Genomic DNA, 25320 nt, shown 5'->3' on the forward strand with positions numbered 1-25320 from the left:
CTTTGTTTGTACCTCCTCATTCCACCACAAAGATTCCTTTTGGTGTGGGGCAAAGCCCTTGGACTCTCCTAATACCTCTTTTGCTACTTTTCGGATACAACTAGCTATGGAATCCCACATTTGGTTAGCTTCCCCCTCTCTATCCCACACACACTGGGTGATTGTTTTCTCTTTGAAAATTGCTTGTTTTTCTTCTTTTAGATTCCACCATCTAGTCCTTAGGCACTTCCAAGTCTTGTTTTTGTTTCTCACTCTTTTGATATGTATATCCATCACCAACAAGCGATGTTGATTAGCCACGCTCTCTCCTGGTATAACTTTGCAATCCTTACAAGTTATACGATCCCCTTTCCTCATTAGAAGAAAATCTATTTGTGTTTTTGACGACCCACTCTTGTAGGTGATCACATGTTCTTCTCTCTTCTTAAAGAAGGTGTTGGCTAAGAAGAGATCATATGCTATTGCAAAATCCAAGATAGCTTCCCCATCCTCGTTTCTCTCCCCAAAACCATGGCCACCATGAAAACCTCTATAGTTGCCTGTCTCCCTGCCCACGTGTCCATTTAAATCTCCTCCTATAAATAACTTCTCCGTCTGAGCAATTCCTTGCACCAAGTCTCCAAGGTCTTCCCAAAATTTCTCCTTCGAACTCGTATCTAACCCTACTTGAGGAACGTACGCACTAATCACATTGATAAGTTCTTGTCCTATTACAATCTTGATTGCCATGATTCTATCTCCTACCCTCTTGACATCTACAACATCTTGTGTCAAGGTCTTGTCCACGATGATGCCAACACCGTTTCTCGTTCTATTTGTGCCCGAATACCATAGTTTAAAAACTGAGTTTTCTAGATCCTTTGCCTTACGACCAACCCACTTAGTTTCTTGTAGGCACATAATATTTATCCTTCTCCTCACCATAACTTCTACTACTTCCATAGATTTTCCCATCAAGGTTCCTATATTCCACGTTCCTAAACACATTTTGCTCTCTTGAACTCTACCCTTCTGTCCTAGCTTCTTCACCCTTCCCCGTCTAATAGGATCAAAGTACTTCTTTTGTGTGTCCCGTGTAAAGTTGATAGGAGCATATGCTCCCGAACAACTTTGAGTGGAGTCGTTCGAAAAGAAGTTTCTATAGCCCCCTTGCTCATTTAACACTGCATCCGGGTGCCAATGGAGATATAGCGACCCTTGCTCACTTATCACTGTGCTCGGGCCACACAGCGCGCCACTTACGGGTGACGCCCTAACTTTAGCGCGATTTCGTTCTGGATTCATTTTCATAAGGATTCGACGTGATCATGGAGTGCCGGCTGTCGACTACCTGACGCCCTCCCCCTCCTCCTTTATCCGGGCTTGGGACCGGCAATGTAAGATAAACTTACACGGCGGAGTTATGATCATTTATAACAGAACCATCAAAATTGATTTAAGGTTTCCACAAGAAGAAGGGGACCACTTGATGGTCAAGTTTTCCTTACAAACTTTTTTGACAGCTTTATTTGCATTTAAATATTCTTTACCTAGTTTAGTAGCAGAAAGAATAATTTTTCTAGGGTTGATGGGACCATTTTGAAAAACAACATTGTTTCTCTCCTTCCAAATTTGCCAGCAAATGAGAAGGGCCAAACTTAGGCTTGAGACTTTATCATTGTACCTTGCATCAAGAGAATTCAGCCACTCACGCAAAGGGAGGCAATTGAGATTCCAAGATGGATTTAAGGAGTTAATGTTAGGCCAAATTTGTTTAGACACATTGCAATCCATAAAAAGGTGATTGATACTCCCATAGACACATTACATAAGGGGCAGTGGGCAGAAGGGATTGAATGTATTTAGAAAGACGGTCTCTAGTTTGCAGTCTTCCAAGGATTAACCAACTAAACAACTTAATTTTATTGGGGACGTTAAGTTTCCACATTTTCTTGAGAAGTTCAGAGTTCAGACCTTGAGTATTACTCTTGTTCTGAAGCCAAGTTGAAGATTTGACTGTAAATTTGCCATTAGTATTAAGACGCCAAAACAAGGAGTCCTCCTGCTGAGAAATAGGTAGAGGAATACTTCAGATTTTATTGACAGTGTCATTATCCAGCAGACTAAAGAGAGCAACTCTATCCTAAGAGTTGTTTTTGATAAAGTTACTAGTTCTTATGCTTAAATCTAAACCAGGGATTAGATCACTATGTAAGAGATTAATGAGAGGGAAAAGGGAAAAACCCAAGTATGGGTCCAGAAGAAGATACTATTTTCATTTCCCATTAACCACTCACTCCCTTTCTCAATAATGTGCCTGGCATTAAGAATCCCTTTCTAGGCTTGAGAGTGATTTTGCCTAGCAATTAAGGAAAGAAACATTCTTTAAGTATTCATTTTAACAACTTGAACCCACCAATTGTTCTCCTCAACTAGAATTTTCCAGCCAAGTTTAGCAAGACAAGCATTATTAAAGTGATTGCTTTTTCTAAATACTTGCCAATTGTAGTTTTGTGTTGGTTTTGAAGAATTTTAACAATGTCATTTTTAACTTGATTAGGGGTGCTATTTGAGAAGTAAAGAGATGACTTATGGGAATTGATTTTCTAACCTACAACATTTGCAAAATCATTTAGGACTTGTAAGATGTTCCTTGCAGCTTTGCCTATAGACTTTGCAAAGATAAGACAGTCATCTGCAAACATAAGATTAGAGACTTTGAATCCTTTAGGAGAGGTAACCACACCCACATTGGACTTTTGAATATTCCCTAATTTATTTAGATGCCTAATCAGAGGTTCCATGCAGAGAATAAACAGGTAGGGGAGAGAGGATCCCCCTGTCTAATTCCCCTAGAAAGGTAGAAATAACCATCAATTTTGCCATTGATGAGGATGGAAAAAGAAGAGGAAGAGATACACTCAAGAATCAAATTTATCCAATAATTATTAAAGCCAAATCTATGGAGGACAATTTTAATGCAGTCCCAACTAATGAAATCAAGGGCTTTTTCAAGATTAAGCTTGACAGTCATAGCACCAATTTTACCATTTTTTTTTGTTAAAAACAGTGAAGAGCTCATGAGCAATGAGAATGTTATCATGGATGGACCTTCCACAAGCAAAGGCACCTTGGTTTTTAGAAATACAATCAGCAAGAATTGGTTTTAAGCGGTTAACCTTGGTGATGATCTTACATTGTAAAGACTTATAGGTTTATACTGGTTGACCAGTTTAGGATTGTCGACATTTGGAATTAAGGAAATGTTAGTGTGTTTTATTAATCTAAGAGAAGAGCTATTATTAAAGAAGTCATTAACAAGATCACAAATAGAGTCACCAACAATATCCCAACAATTTTGGTAGTAAATTGCATGAATACCCTCAACACCCGGGGCCTTAAGAGGACCAGTATTTTTAACAGCATTCCAAATTTCCTCATCAGTGATAGCTTTTGACATGCCTCGACCCCTATATCCCCATATACCAGGGTAAGCACGTGCTGGTCGACACCTAAGTGTGATGAAGCCATTTTGAACATGCATACAAATAAAAATATGTAATTAGAAAGAAATATACTAAGGTAGAACCGTGTTCAGAGCATACAATTAATCAAGAATAATGTGAGAGAATTATTATAAAAAGGTACGAACAAGGAATGGGTCCTACACTGAGAAGACTCGAAGATACCTATGCCGAAATGCCCTGAAGCTGGGATCGCGTGCCTTGAGTCTAATTCCTAAGAGGGCGCAAAACAAAAGGGTGAGTGGACCAAAGTTTATTATAATACTAATAATAAGAAAACTATTTTCTTTATGAACATACTAACCCCCTATTCTGAAAACACATATGTAGTACTACATAGTAGGATTTCTGAAAACTCTAGCATGCCATGAAAACATTTGTAAAACCAGTACGTATAAACCAGTGCTCAGAAATGGTAATATAGCCCCCCGAAGGCAAATCCATAAAATCTCCGCAAATCACATCATGATGTACTCAACTAGGGGTATCATAGTCGCCAGAAAGCAATACCTGTCCATCACCCAAAGGTGAAGTTATACGACACTGAGTTACGCCAGTGAAGAAACATGGTAGGCTCCATCACCTGAAGGTGAAGCTGTAGGACTCTAGGTTACTCCATAGAATAAACATATAACATCACACACTGACACTAGTCGTGGCTAGTGAAGTTGTCCGACATTGGTTTTGCCAGTGAAGTTGGGGTATAGCATAAATATCCTCAACTGTGTCCTATGGTCACAGACGTCTACATACTCGTGTTGTGTGGATGTGTTGTACGATAACCCACTAGATAAGCACCAAAAATATATCTCAAGTCTCATATCAAATCCAGAGCTCAAAAGCTTAAAGCCTCCTCATAACCATGATAAACCATATTCATAAATCCGTAAAATTATCATACGTGTAAATCCAATACTTCATAACGTTGCGTAAAACATAATTTGATAATCATAATTGTTTCATAAAAGCAATTTAAATAAATCATAATTTCTCAGTAACCCATAATTATAGAAATCCATAAAACATATTATAAAACATAATCAATTCATGAAATATGTAATGCATGCAAGCCTAATATTTTATAAAAACATGCAAGTTAAGAAGGAGTCCACTCACAGATACTTTGTTGCCCGGGAGCCGCTCGAACTAAGGAGGATGGTGTCACTTCCCACCGATGCACCTAAACACAAATAGAAGCCATTTAATGAAACCCTACTAAAACGGTCGAATTTGGGAAAACAAATAGTGGATTCGACACGTCCAAAAACCAAGGGAGGGACCTCGGGTTCCCCCACGTGCCGCCACGGGGCGGCGACCTAGAAGCCACGCACCACCATACGCTAAGATGGGTTGCCGGAAAGTTGGCCAAAAAAGTCACCGACGCTGCTGTGGATGGTGATAGAGGCACGTGTGCTCTATGCGCCAGCCAAGACGCGCACCTACGTGTAGGCTAGGCGCCGACCCAGAAAATTGAAACTGGGTCTGGGTCAGGTCGGATTCGGGCTTGGGTTGCTGGGTTGGATCTGGGTTAGGGTTAATAGGTTGGGCTTGGGTTACATGGCCCATAGGTTTGGGCCAGGTTAGTGGATTGGGCCAGTTTTGGGCTGCGGGTTGAGTTTGATCCGATTGGCTCACGTGTTGCCGGACTTCGTAACGAATGAGAAAGAAGGAATTTTGGACGGGAAACTTCCTTGGCTCTGTTTTACTTCAATTCTCAACCAAAACTCACCATTTAACTGCCAAAATAAAGCTAGGAGGATAGAGATTCAAGGTATACCACTTTGATTCATAGCCGTGGCTGGAAAATGGTTGGGAATGCCCTGCAAAACCTTGGGATCTCATCGGAACAACTGGGGAAACATCCTCACATGGTTTCTGTCTTTAAATCCTACAAATATAGACCTAAATTTTCAAAATCTTTCACAAACGACGAGAAAGGACGAGAGAGGGGGATTCTCGATACCTACCTTCGTCAGAAAAATAATGAAATCTCACCGAGAAATATGGCGATTCCGCTATACTATCGTTGCTGCAGAGTTGACCGTGAAGGGAAATAGAAAGGGAATGGAGGTGGCGTTAGTTCACATGGAAAGGAGAATCTAAACGCCATCGTTGGAGCTGCCTGATGACATATGCGTGGCTTGGCGCCAATGATCGTCGGAGTGGGGAGGCCAATGGTGCCTCGGTGGTTCTCGGAGAGTGAAAGTGAGTGAGAGAGAGAGTTCTAAAGAGAGAGAATCGGGAAGGACACCCCAGAAATGGGGGATGTTGCCATGTGTCAGCTCAGGGGTGATCCAAAGTGGAAAATATCTCTACTTGGAAAATTAATAAAATGCCTTTACGTTTCGAATTCCATAAAATCTTCGTTTTAGCTCCAAATTTCATTCCGCTTGTGCCCACGCATTCATAACAACGAGTACTACAAGGATACGCCAAGGAAAAGAGTCTTATGCAACACGACACAACGGTCAACAAAAGTCAACGTTTTTGCCTCGAAGGGTATTTTCGTAAATTCATGTTTTAAAATTATAAAAGCCGAAATATTTGGGGATGGGTTGTTACAGCTTTTGTTAAGATTTCATTTTGAGAGTTAGAGATACAAGGGTCAACAATATTAACAAAATTAGGTCTAGAGCACCAGTCGAGAACATTAGTTTGAAATCCTGCACAAAAATTTGTTCTAGACCATCCCCAAGGTACCACTAAGTATACTAGAGTTATCCTTAATTTTGGAAATGGTAATAATATTAAACTTAATAATTCAAAACGTTTCCTAAATGCTAATATACACAAATGTTGAAAATGAGTCCCACATTAATGAGATGAGGGATATTACATGAGCTTATAAGTAAGTTGGGCTATTCCCCATATTGCCAATTGGTTTTATGGTGGAACATCAACTTCCTTCATGAAACCCCTAATTCAAATCATGTAATCAAAATTAATATGAAAAAAAAATCTAGAAAAATATGCTCAATCCACCCCCGCATGCAGCATCGACCCTCATCCTGCCACTGCACCACCCACCTTCACCCCGCCAACTTGCTGGAGGCTAACAAGAATAATGAAGAAGAGGAAGTTGATGGTGACGACCATGTAGGAAAATAAATTGATGCACCCGTTGAAATTCCAATCTTGAAAGATGAAATTGGAATAAAAAAAAAAGAAAAAAAGATAAAGCACAGATAATCAAAGTGGAACACAGATAACCAAAGTGAAGGAGTCTCGAGTGGAGAAATATAAGAAAGAAGAACAAAGTGAATTTAGCAAATCAACAATCAACCAAGATGAAGTTAAAGGACAAACTTGACATCATGGGAGTTTGTAATGCAAGAAGAAAATTACGTCGACTTGATGTGTAAATAACAATGCGATTGGATGTGCAAATCAACAATTAGCCACTATTCTTCGAACCTCAGACAAGAATTACACCTAATGGTAAGATAATTGTCGTACAAGTGATGAATCATAATGCAATTTGATTACACCTAATTTGGGATTTCAACACTTTTTACATGGCTACTATACCTGTTAACATATCAATGATTCTGCCATTGATGAAGGCGAGAAACACAGATATCACAAAACCTTATGCTCAAAGAGATGAATGAGAGAGAGATAGATAAGAGAGAGAAAGAGAAAGATTATCTTTGTATTTTTTCAGAATTGAATTCATACAGTAGCCTTACAATCTTCTTATATAGACCCTTAGTCCTTAAGCTAGCTGACAGTTACTAACTAACTAACCATTTATCTGAGGTGGCATAACAGAATTGCTGAGATGGCATCTGAAGTGGCATTATCTCCAACATCCCCCCGTAATCTCAACTAGGGTTCCCGAGTTGAAGTTTGTAGCAATGACGATTGAATGCTAGACTATGTAAACCTTTTGTGAAAACATCAGCAATTTGATCTTCAGTAGGCAGATACACTACTTCCAAATCATTCTTCTGTACTCTCTCCCTAATAAAATGATAGTTTGTGTCTAGATGTTTGATCCGAGAATGAAACACTGGATTTGCACTTAAGGCTATGGCAGACATGTTGTCACAGTAGATGACTGGAGGTGCAGACAATTGAGCTCTCAGATCCTTCAAAACATTTCCCACCCATGCCAAATCAGCTGCAGTGCGTGCAAGAGCCTTATATTCAGCTTCAGTTGAGCTTCTGGAAACTGAATTTTGTTTCTTTGCTTGCCAAGATATGGGATTGTGCCCCAAGAACATAACATAACCAGTCACTAATCTTCTGGTGTTTAGGTCTGTAGCCCAGTCTGAATCCGAGAATGCACTGGACTAAACAATGCATTTGCAGTATAATTAATTCCAGTATGAATGGTACCTTTCAAATATCTGATAATTCGTTTCACTACACCAAAATGTATCTCTGTTGGAGTATTCATGAAATGACAAACTAAATTAACTGCAAACGCAATGTCTGGTCGTGTGAAAGTTAGGTACTGTAATGATCCAACCAAGCTTCTGTATAAAGATGGATCTTCCATTGGAATCCCTTCTGTATCAAGCAATTGACTTTGAGGCTTACAAGGTGTATTTGCAGGTTTGCATGAATCCATTCCTGCCTTGTGAATCAAATCTGTAATATACTTTGATTGATTAACAAATATATCACCATTTGCTTTATATTGAATCTGTAAACCTAAAAAATAGGTCAACTTCCCCATGTCCTTCAATTCAAACACTTCAGACAATTCTGTAATAATATGCTGAACCTTGGATGAATTTGAACATGTGAGGATGATGTCATCCATATATAACAGTAACACAGTTGTATCAACACCATCATATTTAACAAATAAGCTTGTATCAGAAGGGGATGCAATGAAATTCAATGCACCTAAGTAGCTTGTGAACTTGGAATTCCATGCCCTGGGAGCTTGCTTTAAGCCATATAGTGATTTGATCAGTTTACAAACATGATTTGGTTTATCAGGATCAATAAAGCCTTGAGGTTGTTTCATATACACCTCTTCTTGTAAATCACTATGCAATAAGGCATTTTTAATATCCAATTGCCTTAGATCCCACTGATTTACTTCAGCAACTGCTAGAATGATCCTTACTGTTGTGTGTTGTACTACAGGACTGAAAGTATCTAAGTAGTCAATCCCATGCTCCTGAGAGAAACCTTGAGCCACTAATCGGGCTTTGTGCCTTGACACAGTTCCATCTGGATTCTTCTTAATCTTGTAAACCCATTTACTACCAACTATTGATTGATCATTTAGTGATGGAACCAATGTCTATGTTCCTTGTGCTCTGAGAGAATCATATTCCCTTTGCATTGCCAACTGCCATTTTGGCATACTAGCTGTTTTTCGAAATGTATTAGGTTCTGTTACATCACTAATCTCAGAAATTAATGAGTACCCCGCAACAAATAAGTCATCTTCATTTAACTGTAGAGATTGCAATTCAGGGAATGAAACAATCATGGCTGCATAATCTTTTCTTGAAATAGCTCAACTTCTTAGTCTAGTTATAATAGACTCAGAAGGATTGATAGAGTAGACGTTAGATTCTAATTTTAAGTGTACAGGAAGAATTACCTCAAGTTGTGATGGAGAATGGACAGGCAACATTTGATTTGTACTAGATTGATGATGGCTTGGAGATTAGTGCTGATTTGGAAATACAGATTCCATATCAATTGAAACTGTCATTTGGCTCATTGTGACTTGAATTAGTACTAATGTTTGTTAGGAACTCAGTATTATCCTCTGCTCTTGTTTCTTCATTACTCACTTGGCTATTCATACATTCCTGTCTTTGCCTTGGATCATGTTCACCTAATTCAGGTAAATGAATCACAATATGTGATTGAGGTGATTTAGACATCTCTTTTATAGTACATGAGCCTGTATTATTCTTCTTCTTGAAAGGATATATATCCTCATCATGGATAACATGTCTGGACAATATGAACTTCCTGGACTTTATCTCAAAACATATAACCCTTTTGTATCCTTGAGTAAACCCAAGAACTGAATTGACCTTGATTGCAACTTATTGTCATTGAAAGGCCTGAGTAGTGGATATACTACAGTACCAAATATCTTTAAACTGTGAATTTTAGGATCTTGATTAAACAGCACCTGGTATGGAGACTTTATTCCAAGTACTTTACAATGCATTCTATTTATCAAAATGCAGCATGTGAACATGCATGATACCAAAATGGTATAGGAACACTTGATTTATTCATCATTGTCAAAGCTGTTTCTATTAAATGCTTGTGTTTCATTTCTGCAATCCCATTTGGTTGTGGGGTATGTGGACATGATAATTGATGAACAATACCCTTATTTTGCAGAAATTCCTTAAACACCTTACTTTCATACTCTCCTCCACCATTAGATTGAAGACATTTAATAGTTTGATTGAATTGAGTAGTCACAAAAGCACAAAACTTGACAAAGATTGAGAATGCATCAGATTTATTCACCATAGGAAAGATCCATACAAACCTAGAATAGTCATCTATAAAGCTGATATAATACCGATAGCCTTCAACTGACTTTTGAGGTGATAGACCCTAAACATCAGTGTGAATCTTATCAAATACAGCTTTGGATCTTTCTGATCTTACATGAAAAGGTAGCTTGCTCAATTTTCCTTGAATACAAGCTATACACAATGAAGAACATTCATCTATACTAATTGGTAACTGACTATTCTGTAACATAGACTTCAATATTTCTTCAGATGGATGTCCCAATCGTTTGTGCCATGTAACAGCTTTAACCTTCCTTCGCAAGAATGCAGCACATCTTCCCAATCTCGTAGCAAAAGATCTCTAAAAAACATTTACTGGAATCTGGAATAATTCTCCATCATCACTCTTTCCTTGGTACAACATCTGGTGTGTTGCCTTGTCCTGTATAAAGAATACCAAATCATCACATATAAACCAGTAACCATTGTCTTTAAATAACTTCTTTACAGATAACAGATTCATAGCTATCTTTGGCACATGTAATACATTATGCAAAATGAGAGAATTAAAGGATGCATTAATGACAGATGAGCCAATGTTATGTACTGGTAAATCTTCACCACTTCCAACAGTAATTTTAGCATCACCAGTATAAGGAGTTACTTGACTTAATATATCTAAATTGGCAGTCATGTGGTGAGTTGCACCTATGTCAACCACTCAAGTGTCAACACCTGAAAACTCATGAACAGATGGAGTTGAATTTGAACTTACTATATTTGACCCTTGTGCAGTCATTCCTACAAGAGATTGAGGTGGAGTTCCACCTTTATAGGCATAGTTGTTCCTGTGATAGCACTCCAGAGCTGTGTGTCTTTTCTTTCCACATATTTGGTATACTAGAAATCCATTTGATGAAGGAGCATTGAAATTATGTCTTTGATAACAATTTGGAGCTGTATGACCTCTTCTTGAACAGATCTAACATTCAGGTGACACTGTAGACTTATAATTGGTGTTACCATTCCAATTGTTTCCTTGCTTAAAACTGCTTCCAGAGAAATTGTTTCCAAAACCTGAATTATTATTACCAGAAAATGAACCATTTGCTCCATTTGTGCCATGTTGTGGACTTTTCCCATTGTCTATGTATCCATTTCCTTGTCTATTTCCAAAGTTTGAAAAAGACCTGGTATGATTGTTATTGCCATAGAACCTTCTGTTATTACTGTTGAAATTATTCCTTTGTTGTGAATGAAAGTTCTTTCCTTCATTGCCGATATAACCAGATCCACCATTAAACCCTTGAAACTCTTGAGAATTCGAGCCCTCTCCTTGTTCATAATTCTGAAAATATCCAAGTCTTCCTTATGTATGTGACGACTCTCCTTGCACACATAAAGCAGACATAGAAGCAGTGAGACTTGTCATCATTGACTCAATATATCTTTCTGCACCAAGAAGCTATGCTAAAAAATCTTTTAATGATATACAAGAATCCCTTGCCAAGATTACTGTTTTAATGACTTCAAACTCTGGTGGCAACCCAGATATCGCAGCAATTATAAAATCATTATCATTGATCTTTTCTCCAGCAGAAACAAGTTGATCTCTGATTGCTTTCAACCTTAACAAGTACTTATCCATCGAATTTGTGCCTTTCTGTATAGTATGGAACTCAGATTTCAATTGATTCACCCGAACAACAGAAACTAATGCAAATCTTTCTTGAAGACATTCCCAAGCCTCCTGAGATGTTTTACAACCCACAATATGATTCATCGCCTCATCAGAAAGAGTAGCAATTAGCAAACTTAATAATGCCAAATCTTTCTTCACCCATTATTTATATTCAGTTGTTATTTCCTTTGTAACCCCAGTTTCTGTACTCACAGAATACTTTGATGGACATTGAGACTCACCAGTAAAGAACTCAAAAAGATCATACCCTTTTAACACAGACTGAAATTGATAGCTCCACTTTGTAAAATTGTCATCTTGAAGCTTCACAGTTATCATTCCCAAAAGCCCTTCAATCTTTACAGAATTTACAGCCATTTTATCCAATTTCGAAAAGTTTCTCACCAAGATTCCTTATTTCTTCTTCAAATTACTACCAACCAAACAACAATCAAGCAAACATAACTCGTAATCAATTTCAAATCTAATACTTTTCACACTTTGGCATTGGCCTTTAACAAGTGTTAATCAAGAAACACAACTATATCACTGCAATCACACTTTGGATCGGCCTTTAACAAGTGGATATCAGAAAAACAACTTCACAATTATATCAAAATGATCAATAATGGATTCGGCCTTGTATTGATCATTCACACAACAACTGACATTTACACAAACACATAGAGTGCAGTAACTTCAAACATACCCTGAAATCCCCATGAACCTTGAATCATAAACCCCAGATAGCACAGTACATACTCCATATCCGTTGCATAAAACCCTGATTCCAGAAAACACTTTTGCAAGAAAGAAACACAAACAAAGGATCGCCCTATCGAGCTATCGATAGAGACCCCAAAATTACCAACAAAAGACATACCCAAGAACACCAGCAAAAGAAATCACCAACAGAAGAATCTGTAGATCTTGCAATAATCATCAGCGGAAGAAATCACCAAAGATCGTCCTGGGCGATTGATACCATGTTAACATATCAATGATTCTGCCATTGATGAAGGCGAGAAACACAGATATCACAAAACCTTATGCTCGAAGAGATGAATGAGAGAGAGAGAGATAAGAGAGAGAAAGAGAAAGATTATCTTTGTATTTGTTCAGAATTGAATTCATACAGTAGCCTTACAATCTTCTTATATAGACCCTTAGTCCTTAAGCTAGCTGGCAGTTTCTAACTAACTAACCATTTATCTGAGGTGGCATAACAGAATTGCTGAGATGGCATCTGATGTGGCACTATCTCCAACAATACCTACCATGGTAAACGATGCCAAAACCTCAAATACGATCAACCATATCACAATAGCAAAAGTGTTTTACAAGTGCCATTGTGGGTGGCAAACACCATTTCACTCTGTACGTTTAACCCAGCTAGTTTTTATAGAGGAAAAGCTAATTTCTAATGGCCTTTCAATAGTTTTGAGGGAATGAAATCTCAAGGAGCAATGTAAATTCTTATTCTCCTATCAGTAATCCCATAAAAAACTAGGAGCAAAGAGAATTATTTCGAGAGTAAAATGCTTAAGTTGGAAGAAAAGTATGTTCTATATAAGATATCAGAAAGGCAAAAGAAAATGGCACTCAACTTGCACCACAAAAGACTTTAAAGCTTTGTAGCCTACTCTTTTCAAATTCCTTTTGTAACTCAATATCTTTGCACTTGTATTTATGTTTTAAGCTCTGCTACATTGTTTGTAGTATCGATTTCCTTTAAGAAAACTTAATTCCAAAGCACTTTAGCAACCTGCAAAAACTTGCCCGATTGGCAAGAAAGTTTGCATGAATAGGTCTAAATGTGACCGATTTTTTTATTTCGTATTTATTTCAAGTTATTACTTTGTTGTTGGATATTTGATAAGTATTTAATGTCATTTATATTTTCTCTTTTCATTTTCATATCGTCTATCGTACATTTATGTGATTATATCTATATGAGAATTGCAAACTGAGTTGAATTGAGATCTGATCAGTTTGAGCTTATCATTTGACATACAAAAAGAAAATATTTAAAGTCCTTTATAAACAAGGCATAGAAAAGAACTTAACATGGATCCTACCCCCATCCATAGCACAAAAGCCCACTTTACTTGTAGTGCAAACTTACATTCCAACAAACAATATTACTCAATTTTTATGTTGGTATTAACCAACCGTGGCATGCATGATACAACAAAAAACTCATTTAAAAGAGTCTGATGTCTCTTAAGGTGCTCAAAGGCATTTTAAACTAACAAGAGTTATAAACACTTGAAGGGGGACTTGTGCGACCAGCAAGTGTAGTACCAAATAAATCGCTTAGCATTATAATGGTAAAGATAAGTGTGTGTGTATGGATCGGAGGACATACATTGATACACATTTTGCACTTTCTTGTGGTTTCATTTTGTAACTTTTTAAGGATCCAAACCATCCCTATTTCAATTCATCATTTATAGATCATTTTTGTAAAAAGTTAGACAAATTCAAAATCATTAGACATTTATATATATAGTTTTATTTTATGAAATAAAAACAGAATTTAAATGGTCATGACAACATCACACCAGCAAAAAGCGAAGAAGGAACCATGATGCAGCTTCTCCGATCCAGGTTTGAAATTTTAAGCTATTAAAAGTGTGTCGTGCTAAGAAATGGCCAACCCCATTGGCAAATTGCACTTCTGAAAAACCTTCGCAGTTATTATTTCAAATCCTCAATCAGACAACCGTAAACTCTAAAGAGAAATGTTAGCAACTTTCGCATTTACCTTTTCATTTCAACATTCTTATAATTCTTCTCATATCACGTGTACTCCACGAGCACTCATAAACTAAAATTTGTTGCAGTCCTATTAGATTAGGAATGTGATTGTGTAAATCCTAGTGTATCTAAGGATATCTTGAAATATTCTCTAGGGTTAGAGATTATCCTATTAGAGTTGTAATCCTATTAGGGTAAGGAATTTACCTTCCCTACTACTATACATAAAGGCACAATGGGGTGATACAACACACACCTCACAATTACATATCTCTCTCTTCTCTCTCTATGTGCCGCACCCCCTCTCTCTCTGGCCTCAATAATTGTTTAGTAAATTATGCCTACAACAGGTTATTAGCACGTTCTTAACGCTGCGCTAAAGAGAGTTTGATCTTCAATTAGGGGAGTATTATGTTTTAATCATTCTTTTTATGATTAATTTATTCTTTTATTGAATTGATCTACATGTTATTGATTCACAACACATTGGAGAAGCAATTTCGGCTTTCCAAGAAGGATCTTTTACAAATTCAAAGGTTTTTATTGTTTTCTGCCAATCAGGTATGCTTAAAATAAATGAAGATATTTGAAACGACCATGAAGCATGAAAACATTCCCCATGATGCATGAAATTTTGCTTGACGAAACACACATTGTTGCGCAAAATGACTTTGCGCGACAAAATTTTAAACTTTGTCGCGTGAAGTCTTTACAAAAATAAAAAAAAACTTAAATCTTTGCTCGACGTAATCCAAATATTTCGTCGCCTAAAGCAAATTATTTTTGTTTTATATTATAAATTTTAAAAGATAGTTATTTTCATAAGTTTTAATTATTTTTCAAAAAACTTTGCGCGATGAATATCAATATTTCATCGCCTAAACCTTGTTTACTTATTTTTTATATTGTTAAACTAAATTATTTCTTTATTTTTTAATATTTTCTTTGTGCGACGAATACACATTTGGTCGCCTAAATCTTATTTATTTTAATTTATTTATATTTTAAATTGTAAAATATTTTTGTTAATTATTTATAAAAATTATGTTTATAAATTTTGCGCGACGAACCAATATTTCGTCTTGCAAAATCCTTTAATTTGGGCGGGAGCCAAAAATGGGATGCGGGAAATTTTTTTTAAGACTTTGCGCAACCAATCGTTCATCGTGCAACACTTCGTTGCTTAAAACTCTAAATATTGGGATAGGATTACAATATTTCGTCGCACAAAGTAACAAAAAATATTTCTGTGAACACGGAAAATTCCTGAAACGAAAGAGACAAGAACAACGTGCACAAACAAATATTCGTATTTGATGATTTTGGGTTACAATCTCTCTCTAATTTGATCCTCTGATTCGATCTCCGTAAGGTGTTGATTTGTGGATATTTCGTTAATCCAAGGGCCGTCGAGGCTTGATCTTGGATGAACTGTTGGAAGTTTCTTCAAGGGGCCGTGGGGCTTGATCTTTGAAGGTGGATTTGAGCGGATCTTCAAGGAGCCGTTGGGGCTTGATCTTGAGTAACGGTGATGAACGGATCTTCAAGGGCTTTTGGGCTTAATCTTGAAGAAACAGTGATGAACAGATCTTCAAGGGCTTTTGGGCTTAATCTTGAAGAACGGTTGGATGTGTGTGGATTTGTCGACGTTGTTGATCCAAAAGGCCGTTGGGGCTTGATCTTGGATGAACGGATGATGAACGATGGTGCTTTCTTCAAGGGCCGTCGGGGCTTGATCTTGAATTGGTGGAAGTTCTTCAAGGGTCGTTGGGGCTTGATCTTGGAAGAACGATGAACGAAGAACGAAGAAGGCTTTCTTGATTCTTCGGGAACCTGGATGCTTGAGAGCTTCGGAGTTTCAGAGCTTCAGAGCTTCAAGGTGTAATATGAATTCCCCCCCCCTAAATGGATGAAATAGGCTTGTATTTATAGAATTTTCCAAGGCCTAATTTTGAATATAATATCCCAGATGAAATAAGTCGTTTCTGCCAGGTGTTGACACGTGTCCTATTTGATGACTTTTCCAACTCATTTCAATTTTCGTCGAGTCACACGCTACGTGTAAAATTTATGTAATACATGAGCGTTGACACTTTGATTTATCGGTCAACATTTATTTACCGAAATTTCGATGTCTACAAATGCCCCCACTTCAAGGCGCGTTGTATACATGTGCTTGTCACGTGTAGGAGATGCGTTTTGAAGTCCCTTACTGTAGATGTCGATCCAAGGGCCGTTGAGGCTTGATCTTGAATTGGGCTTGAGATTTCTTCAAGGGCCGTTGAGGCTTGTTCTTGAACTTTTGTTTGAAATTTCTTCAAGGGTCGTCGAGGCTTGATCTTGAAGGTTGAATTTAGACCACAAGGAGCTTCATATGGTAGATGATCTTTGGCTTTGGTAGTGGGTGAATCGGCACATATTTTGTTGCGCTTGTTGACTTTCCACAGCTTTGATCTTGAACTGGGTTGGAGGATTTTCTGGATTCCTCCAATTGTTGATTTTCCACAGCTTATTCTTGAACTAGGTTTTGATTCAAGGGTGGTAGACACTTAATCTTGAATCGGACTTGTGATTTCCTCAAGGCCCGTCGAGGCTTGATCTTGAATTTGGCTGGAGACTTCTTCAAGGGCCGTTGAGGCTTGATTCTTGAAGGTTGACTCAAACATATGGCAAGCAGGCACGCGGTGAAGGTGACGACTTGTTGCTTTGTTCAATCTTTCTAATTCACACCTGAGCAGTTTGGTCAACGGTATGATCTTCAAGATTGATGGGTTCTTCTTCCAGTTGGTGACTTGATCTTTAAGGATTCGATTCAAGGGTGGTGAATCGGCACGTGCAGCCCACAACGCCTAGTAAGTCGACTCAAGAATTTGAGGGTCAAAACGAGTTCTTCATCTCAGACTCTTTCTGCCGAGTTGACTGTGCATGCTGCATTATTCTCTGCTTGTTTCTTCAGGCGTTTATGGCAGCTTCTCGAGTTCTTCAGCTTGGACTCCTTCTGCTGAGTTGACTGTGCAGACTGCATTCTTCTCTGCTTGTTCCTTCTGCACCTTGTCTCCACATGCTACAAGGTATCATTTTCACTTGCCTTATCTGTTCTCCAGGCAGATGTGGCAGCTTTTTTGGAAGTACAGCAGCAGTGGGAAACGAGTACTCGAGAGCAGTGCTAGGTAGGCAATCAGGGAAGGGTTCCAAGCAGTCGGTTCCTTACCCGAGTTTGAGTGGAAGTTCCGGCATATTGTTTTCTTTATCCTTGTCTTTGTAGGTAAGAATAAAGACAAAGGAAAGGACAGGGAGAACGCATGATATGAGATACTCTTGCTTTCTACCCTAGTGATATGAGATACTTTTGCTTTGGAGTCATTGGCTTGCAGAGGTACCCCAAGGAATAAGGAACATTGAATGACTCGAGAGGCTTCGTTGGGAAAGCATTTTTGGAGATGAAGAAAGGCTCTGTATGTCTGCCTTGTTATGGAAGGTGAAGGTGGATAGTTATAGGAAGTTCTTTGATACCTGTAGATGTACTATTCTTTCACTCGTGTCGGCAACCAATGCGTGATTGAACAGTAAACTTCACGTGCTTTCTCCTTCACCGAAAATCTTCGACAAATTGCCCGTGATTTGCGCAAAGTTGAGTGTGCATATGACAGGTGATGACGCGGCTGAAAAAGACTGGCGCCTCTTCGATATCTGGGATTGGCGCTTCGACAAATTACCCGTGATTTCCGCAAAGCTGAGTTTGCGTGTGATGGGTGCTGACGCGTCTGGAAAGGAAGATCGCCCATGGTTTCCGAGCAAGCCCAGCTTTTGAGAAAGCTAGCACCTCTTCGATTTTTTGAATTGGCCTCTTCGAATTCTGAGCTTGGCGCTTCGACAAATTGCCCGTGATTTCCGCAAAGCTGAGTTTGCGTGTGACGGGTGCCGACGCGTCTGGAAAAGCAAGATGCTTCTCTGATTTCTGAGCTTGCCTCTTCGATTTTTGAATGGCCTCTTCGAATTCTGAGCTCGCCTCTTCGATCTCTGAAATCCCGTCGAGTGCTGATTTTTATAGAGGCATGCAGTTCGTTTCAAAGCACACTTGAATTTTCGCTTGTGAAAACTCCCTTCTTGCACTTCTAAGATCTTGATTTGTCCGATCTCTTATTTCTTCAACACTTTGAAAATGTCTGGACCCTCCGACCGTCGTTTTGACTTGAATCTTGGTGAAGAGGCAGTCCCGCCTTCTCCAGACAACATATGACGTCCATCCTTCATATCCCCTACTGGTCCTCTCACCGTTGGGGATTCGGTGATGAAGAATGATATGACCGCTGTGGTGGTGGCCCGGAACCTTGTCACCCCCAAAGATAACAGACTACTTTCCAGGCGGTCTGATAAGTTGGCTGTTAAGGAGTCTCTGGCTCTTAGTGTGCAGTGTGCGGGTTCTGTGTCCAACATGGCCCAACGCCTATTTGCTCGAACCCGTCAAGTTGAATCGTTGGCGGCTGAAGTGATGAGTCTCAAACAGGAGATTAGGGGGCTCAAGCATGAGAATAAACAGTTGCATAAGCTCGCACACAACTATGCCACAAACATGAAGAGGAAAATTGACCAGATGCAGGAATCTGATGGTCAGATTTTACTTGATCATCGGAGGTTTGTGGGTTTGTTCCAACAACATTTGCCTTCGTCTTCTGGGGCTGTACCGCGTAATGAAGCTCCAAATGATCAACCTTTGGCGCCTCCTCTTCCTGGAGTTTCGCCGAGTGGTGTGGCTTCAAACAGTCAACCTCCGGCGCCTCTCATTTCTGAAACTCTGCCGAGTGGTGAGGCGGCCTGCGAGCAATGAAGGCTTATTCCTGTTTGTTTGCACATTTTTTTGTAATTTTTAATTTTTTTTTTTTTTTTTTTTTTTTTTTTGCACGTGGAATGCGAATTTATGTAATTTTTTTAGAGAAATAAATAAAAGATGGACTTTACTCCACTAACTGAGTTATATATATATATATATATATATATATATATATATATATATATATTTTATTATTATTATTTATTTTTTTATTTTTTATTTTTTATATATGGTGCCAGATGCACCCAAGACATATATACATATATAATTATAATCTCCGCTATCTTGTGGGGCTGGATGCCCATCCATTTTTTTATTTATTTTTATTTTATTTTATTTTTCTTTTCTTTTCTTGCACATGGTGCCAGATGCACCATCCCTTTTTTTTTTTTTTTTTTTTTTTTTTTTTTTGCACATGGTGGTGCTGATCCACCAAGATTTTTTATATTTTCTTTTGCCAAAAGCATCCCCCTTTTTTTTTCACGTGGTGACAGCACCACTTTGCTTTGCTCCACCATCCTTTATTTTTTATTTTTTTTATTTTTATTTTTTTGTATAAATTTGGGTGATGGGTAGAGGAATTTGCAGGGAGCGGACGAAGACGGACGGAGAGTTGCAGTCGAGGCTTCATGACCGGCTAGTCGTTTGACGGCGGTTATTGAATGTGCTGGCAGCTGCGAGGCAAGAGACGGAGGAGGTCTTTGTGTGTGTATTGACAAACTTCGGTTTTGTCAATCTCATTCAAAGGCAGCAGCCATGGCGGAGGTGCAGAAGAAGAAGCTCCATCACTACCTTTACCGAGCACAGCCACTGAGCACAACCACTGAGCACAGCCATTGCACTGCCTGCCGAGCCCAGCCATTACATAACCGTTGCACTGCCATTGAGCACGGCCACTGAGCATAGCTACTGACCATAGGCACAGAGCACATCCATTGCCCATTGCACTGCCTGCCATCGCGGAGGAAGGCGAGAGAGAGAGAGTATGGAGGAAGAAGACTTTGCTGCTGTTTGTGGCTGAGAGAGAGACAGGCGTTGGTGACGCGACAGTGGAGGATGGCCTGGATCTGGATCGCCATAGGTGAATAGTTATCGTCGACGGTGCGTAGAAATGTTGGGCCGGCGATGGAGTAGAGGACGGAGGTGGAGAAAAGGTGGAGCAGACTATAGAGCTTGTGTGCTTGATAGACGCTGCGCTGGAGGCTCTGGCTCGGGATTTTCGACACCTCCCATGAAACTGCTCTGGCTTAAGACACTGCGGCCCAAAATCTCTATGGTTCCGAGGCAAAGCTCAATTTACCACAGCAACGAGTCCCTTAATGTCACCATCATCATTTGAATCAACATCTGCAGAATCAAGTCGTTCCCTCGAGGAGGACATAGTGAGAATCTTGGCAGGCGGCGCTGGCGAAGACGTTCGGTCTCGGCAAAGATGGAGTTGAAGAGGTCCAAGAGCATGTACCTGTGCAGCTTCCATGGCGTATATAACCTGAAAGCTGCTGTCTTGTTGGTCAGATATGAACAATTTTGACAGAGAAGTGAAGAGGCCGACTGTGAAGTTGTTTGAAAGAAGCATCGGCTTAAAAAAAATCGGTCAAAACTCGAAGTCAGCTTCAACCTGCATATGATGATGATTGTGGACTTTCGTGCAACTGCTGCCGCTGTGCTGGTGGATAGAAGGAGAGGAGCAGCTTGGAGTCGCAGGGAGATAGCTATGGTACGATTTCGAGGTGCTCGAGTCGCTTGAGCGACGTGTCGTAGGGCGGAAGAGCGGTAGGTAAGCTTGGATGGTGTTTGTCGGTGGTGAGGCCTCAGGAACATTAACAATGGACCCCAAACACCCTTCTTCGTCCATAATTCGGCTTTTGTTTTTATCATATATCGATAAATTGAGCATTGTAGTCACAGAATTCTCTACATACTTAGTAGCCGATAGAGCTGCACTTCTCTTAATATCAGCTTCCTTGTGGTCTAGTTCTGCTAATTGTTGCTGAATCTTTTGCACCTGCTTTTTCTGATACGGAATCTCATAGTTCACATTTTGCACCATTATCTGAGCAGCCTCGCCGAGACATACATAATCCTTCTCAAATGAACATACAATTGATTCCCAAGCACCAGCAGCACCCGATAGCCGGCCGAAAATATTCCGACTTTCTGGAGCTGACTTCACAAGAATATCATATATTTGTTTGGCCTCTAAGTAACCAATTCCATCAGATTCCAAGCTATGGAAATAGGGATTGATATCTTTGGGAAGAGAAGCGAATTCCATTGAAATTCAAGCTCTTACTGCCGCCAATCGTTTCCTCCAATCTCCGGGTATTCTTTTCCGATCAACCAGCCACTCTCCAAGACGAGAAAAGGTGATGTCGATTGGGAGCTTTCCGATGTCGTCGGGCGTCGGCATTTTCCGGGAAAAGCAGTTTGTTTTTTTTTCTTCAGAATCTCAGGTTTGTTTGTGATTTGAGAAACGAAGGGAGCGATGGTGAAGAGCTTGGCTCTGCAGTAACGATGGCGAGAGGCTCCTAAGATGTTGGGAAAGCGGGACTGGCTGGGCTATTCTTGAAGATGAAAAGCAGATTGTGTGAAGGCTACATGACGAAGAGGAAGGAGTCGACGTTGACCAGGCCGTCCAGCGCCATGACATGCACGCTCGTCGTCGATGATGATGACATCACTCTCTGGCTGTCTTGGGTGTAGTAATCTTTTGGGTAGCCGTCAGATTTATCCCTATTCAAAATCCCTTCTTTTTCAAAACCCAGAAGCCAAATCCGTACAACTTTCCGATCCGGATGCTAATTTGATCGGGTCCGAACCCCTTGATCCGAACCCTAAGGGGTCACCTGAACCTGCCCGCATCGAAGCGGAGCCCGTGGTAGTGGCGCCTCATGGACCTTATCTCGGCGGTCTTCTTCAATTCGAAGGGGGACGAGGCTGTTTGGGAGTGTACCTCCACGTGGAAACGGGGCTTTTGCTCCATTTGGGATCTCCGTGCTTCCTCCTCTCCGTGCTGTTGCGGATATGCATGTCAACCATGGAAGCAATCTTTTCTGGGTTTTCCGCTGCATACCAATTGAATCATTCATCATCTTCAGCTAGTCTTGCCGCCATGGACGAGTTGCTCGAGCTCTGCAACTCTTCTGTCCCTCCATTGCTGTTGCAAGAGATCTCGGAGACCATAGCAGCTGCGAAGCAACATACGGGAAGCACCGTCATGAACGCACCGACGCATTTCTTCTTCCTCTCAAACACCGCCATTGCAATTCATCTCTCTCTCTCTCTTCGACTCTCTTTATGTGAGCTCAGATCTGCTTGACAGCTTCGGCGCGGGAGGACTCATTGACGTCAAAGAAGCTTCCTAGATCTGGAGATATCGGAATCGGCTTTATAATCCCGAGGATGGGCTTGGGCTTGGTCGAAAACCTGCTTCCTTGGGCTTAGCCTTTGCATTTGCCTTTCTTTTTGGCTTCGGAACAATGGCGGGCTTCGAGTAAAAGAGAGATAGGTGGAGAGGGATATATGGGTTCTTGGGAGGTGAAGCAGATCCATATCTGAAGATTTTTTATTATTATTTTTTTTTTGTAAACAAGTAAAATAACATATGTATTTCCCTTTTTTTTTCTTTTTTCTTTTTTTTAATAAAATTGATTCTATTTAATAAAACACATTTTTCTTTTTTATTTTGATGTGACTGAACTTGAAATTGAATATTCAAGCTGCCTACGTACCCTTCCAAAGAAAGAGATCAAGTCAAAACGTAGTTCAAATACATTTTTTTTTTGTTTTTTTTGTGCCGTTTGCAGTTTCAGCTCGTGCAGACAATGAGCTTTTGGTGCCGTGTTGCAGTTTCGGCTCGTGCAGGCAAGGAGCGTTTGGTGTCGTTTGCAGTTTCAACTCGTGCAGACAAGGAGCATTTGGTGTTGCCTTTTATACTCGTGCGGATCAGGAGCGTTGATGTCGCCTTTTATGCTCGTGCGGATCAGGAGCGTTGTGCCATGCAGTTTAGGCTCGTGCAGGCGAGGAGCCTCGTGTCCTACAGTTTAGGCTCGTGCGGACAAGGAGCTTCGGTTCGTGCAGTTTAGGCTCGTACGAACAAGGAGCATTGGTTTATCAAGCAATCTGAGAGAGTCGTTCCTCGCAATCTTCATAGCAAGGAGCCTTGACTGAGTAGTTGAAGAAGTCTTCTGGGAAGATGTCACGCATCGTGATGGGGATGGATGAACTTCGTGTCAAAGTTTCATTATCTCCAACACTTTCACATTGTTCTAGAGGTGAACAGAAGCTGTTTTGCCCCCTTTCCCATTGGTGAGCTTGTGGAGAAGACATATGCTTCTTGTGCAATTTCTTCGGAGTGACATAAGTCCATCTTTCAACTTCACTCGGCTTGACTGGCATGTTTTTGGAGCATGCCCCCAGCGATTGAGGTGAAAATTTCGAGTTGACAGAGCCGGAAGTGACGTCTTCTTCCAGGATTTCGTCTTCTTTGTCTTCTTGGGCCTTCTCTTCAGTGCGGTCCTCTTGGGTTTGTTGCCGTGAAGATTGGCCGGTGTAGATGATGGTGCGCCTCCTTACCTTCAGTGGTCTTTTTGTGTCAACTTCCAAAGTTGCTTGGCGCTTCATCCTTGAAGGAATCAAGCTTTGAACATCGTATTTTCCTGTTAGACTGTCGAGCTTCTCTCCCTTTGGTGTTGTCTTCCTGTTTCTAGAAGGCTTCTTAGTTTCTTCAAGTCTGTCCAAAGCCGACCGTTGCGGAGGAGATCTAGATGTGCCGCTTTGTTTCTTGGGTTTTGATAACCTTTCAAAGACTGATCTTTGAGGTGTTGGCGTCTCAAGCCTTTTGAAGACGGAAGTTTGGTCTCGACCACTGATGCGATCAAGTGCTGCAATTCTAGGTTTTGAATAATTCAGCCTTTCGAAGACTGAAGTTCGAAGGGCGGGTTTAGGCTTATCTTTTGGCCTTATGGCTTGTGGTCTTGGCTTCCTCATTTTTTTGTAGGTCACCGATGTCCACCCTTTCTTATCACCAGTAGATGCATCTTGGTTGCTTGCCCCCGGTGATGGTTGTGTAGGAGGTGCCATGTGACTTGAACATTGACGGGAATGGTCATGCATGCTTCGGAGATGCACAGGATCGAGTGATTCAAACACGATAGTAGTAGTGTGTGCCGCAGCCGTGTCTTCGAGGTCAAGCTCGATTTCCCCTTGTTGTGCTAGCTTCAGGATGAGATCTTTCAGTACGAAGCACTTTTCCGTTGGATGACTGATGAAGCGGTGGAATTTACAGTATCTTGGGTTGTCGGTACGATTCATCTCTTCCGGCCGTCTGCACTCAGGCAAACTGATCACCTTCTTGTCCAACAGGTCTTCTAACATGGCAACCACATCAGAGTCGGGGAATGGATAAGTTTTCTCCTCAAGCTCCTTCAAAGTGCGTCTACGCATCTCTTGATCACGAAAGCCTTCGGCTTGAATCGCCTTGCCTCGTGTAGGGATTTTGACGGGAGCTGTGTTGACCATCATTGCTTCCTTGGTGGATTTCCACGCAGTCTTCTCCAACTTTGGCCCAAGAACTTTGTCTTTCTTAAAGTCGGCGATCGGTTCTTTCTTCCCATGATGGGCGATGCTCAACTCCATGTCATGGGCGCGGGTGGCTAGCTCTTCGAAGGTCCATGGTTTAATGCCTTGAAGGATGTATTGCAAACCCCATCGCATGCCTTGGATGCACATCTCGATTGAAGAGGTTTCCGAGAGCCTGTCCTTACAGTCGAGGCTTAGAGTGCGCCATTTGTTGATGTAGTCAATGACTGGCTCGTCCTTCCACTGCTTTGTGCTCGTTAGCTCTAGCATGCTCACAGTGCGACGGGTACTATAGAAGCGGTTGAGGAATTCCCGCTCTAATTGCTCCCAACTGTTGATGGACTCAGGCTCCAGATCCGTGTACCACTCAAAGGCGTTTCCTTTCAGCGAGCGCACAAACTGCTTGGCGAGGTAATCCCCTTCGGTTCCTGCGTTGTTGCAGGTTTCAACGAAGTGGGCAACGTGCTGTTTCGGGTTTCCCTTTCCATCAAATTGCATGAACTTTGGTGG

At 40.4% G+C, this 25320-nt stretch overlaps 1 protein-coding gene across 1 annotated transcript; it reads right to left on the reverse strand.

Moving 5' to 3' along the window:
* Nucleotides 1–20328: 20328 nt before the first annotated feature.
* LOC126602185 (uncharacterized) lies at nt 20329–21744 on the reverse strand. Its single transcript, XM_050269018.1, has 2 exons — nt 20849–21744; nt 20329–20726 (listed from the first exon to the last, which is right to left on the reverse strand). Exons 1-2 carry the CDS (start codon nt 21503–21505, stop codon nt 20586–20588), a joined length of 798 nt encoding a protein of 265 aa, XP_050124975.1. The 5' UTR covers nt 21506–21744; the 3' UTR covers nt 20329–20585.
* Nucleotides 21745–25320: the final 3576 nt, after the last annotated feature.

Source organism: Malus sylvestris, chromosome 15 (assembly GCF_916048215.2).
Source record: "Malus sylvestris chromosome 15, drMalSylv7.2, whole genome shotgun sequence".
Lineage (NCBI taxonomy): Eukaryota > Viridiplantae > Streptophyta > Magnoliopsida > Rosales > Rosaceae > Malus > Malus sylvestris.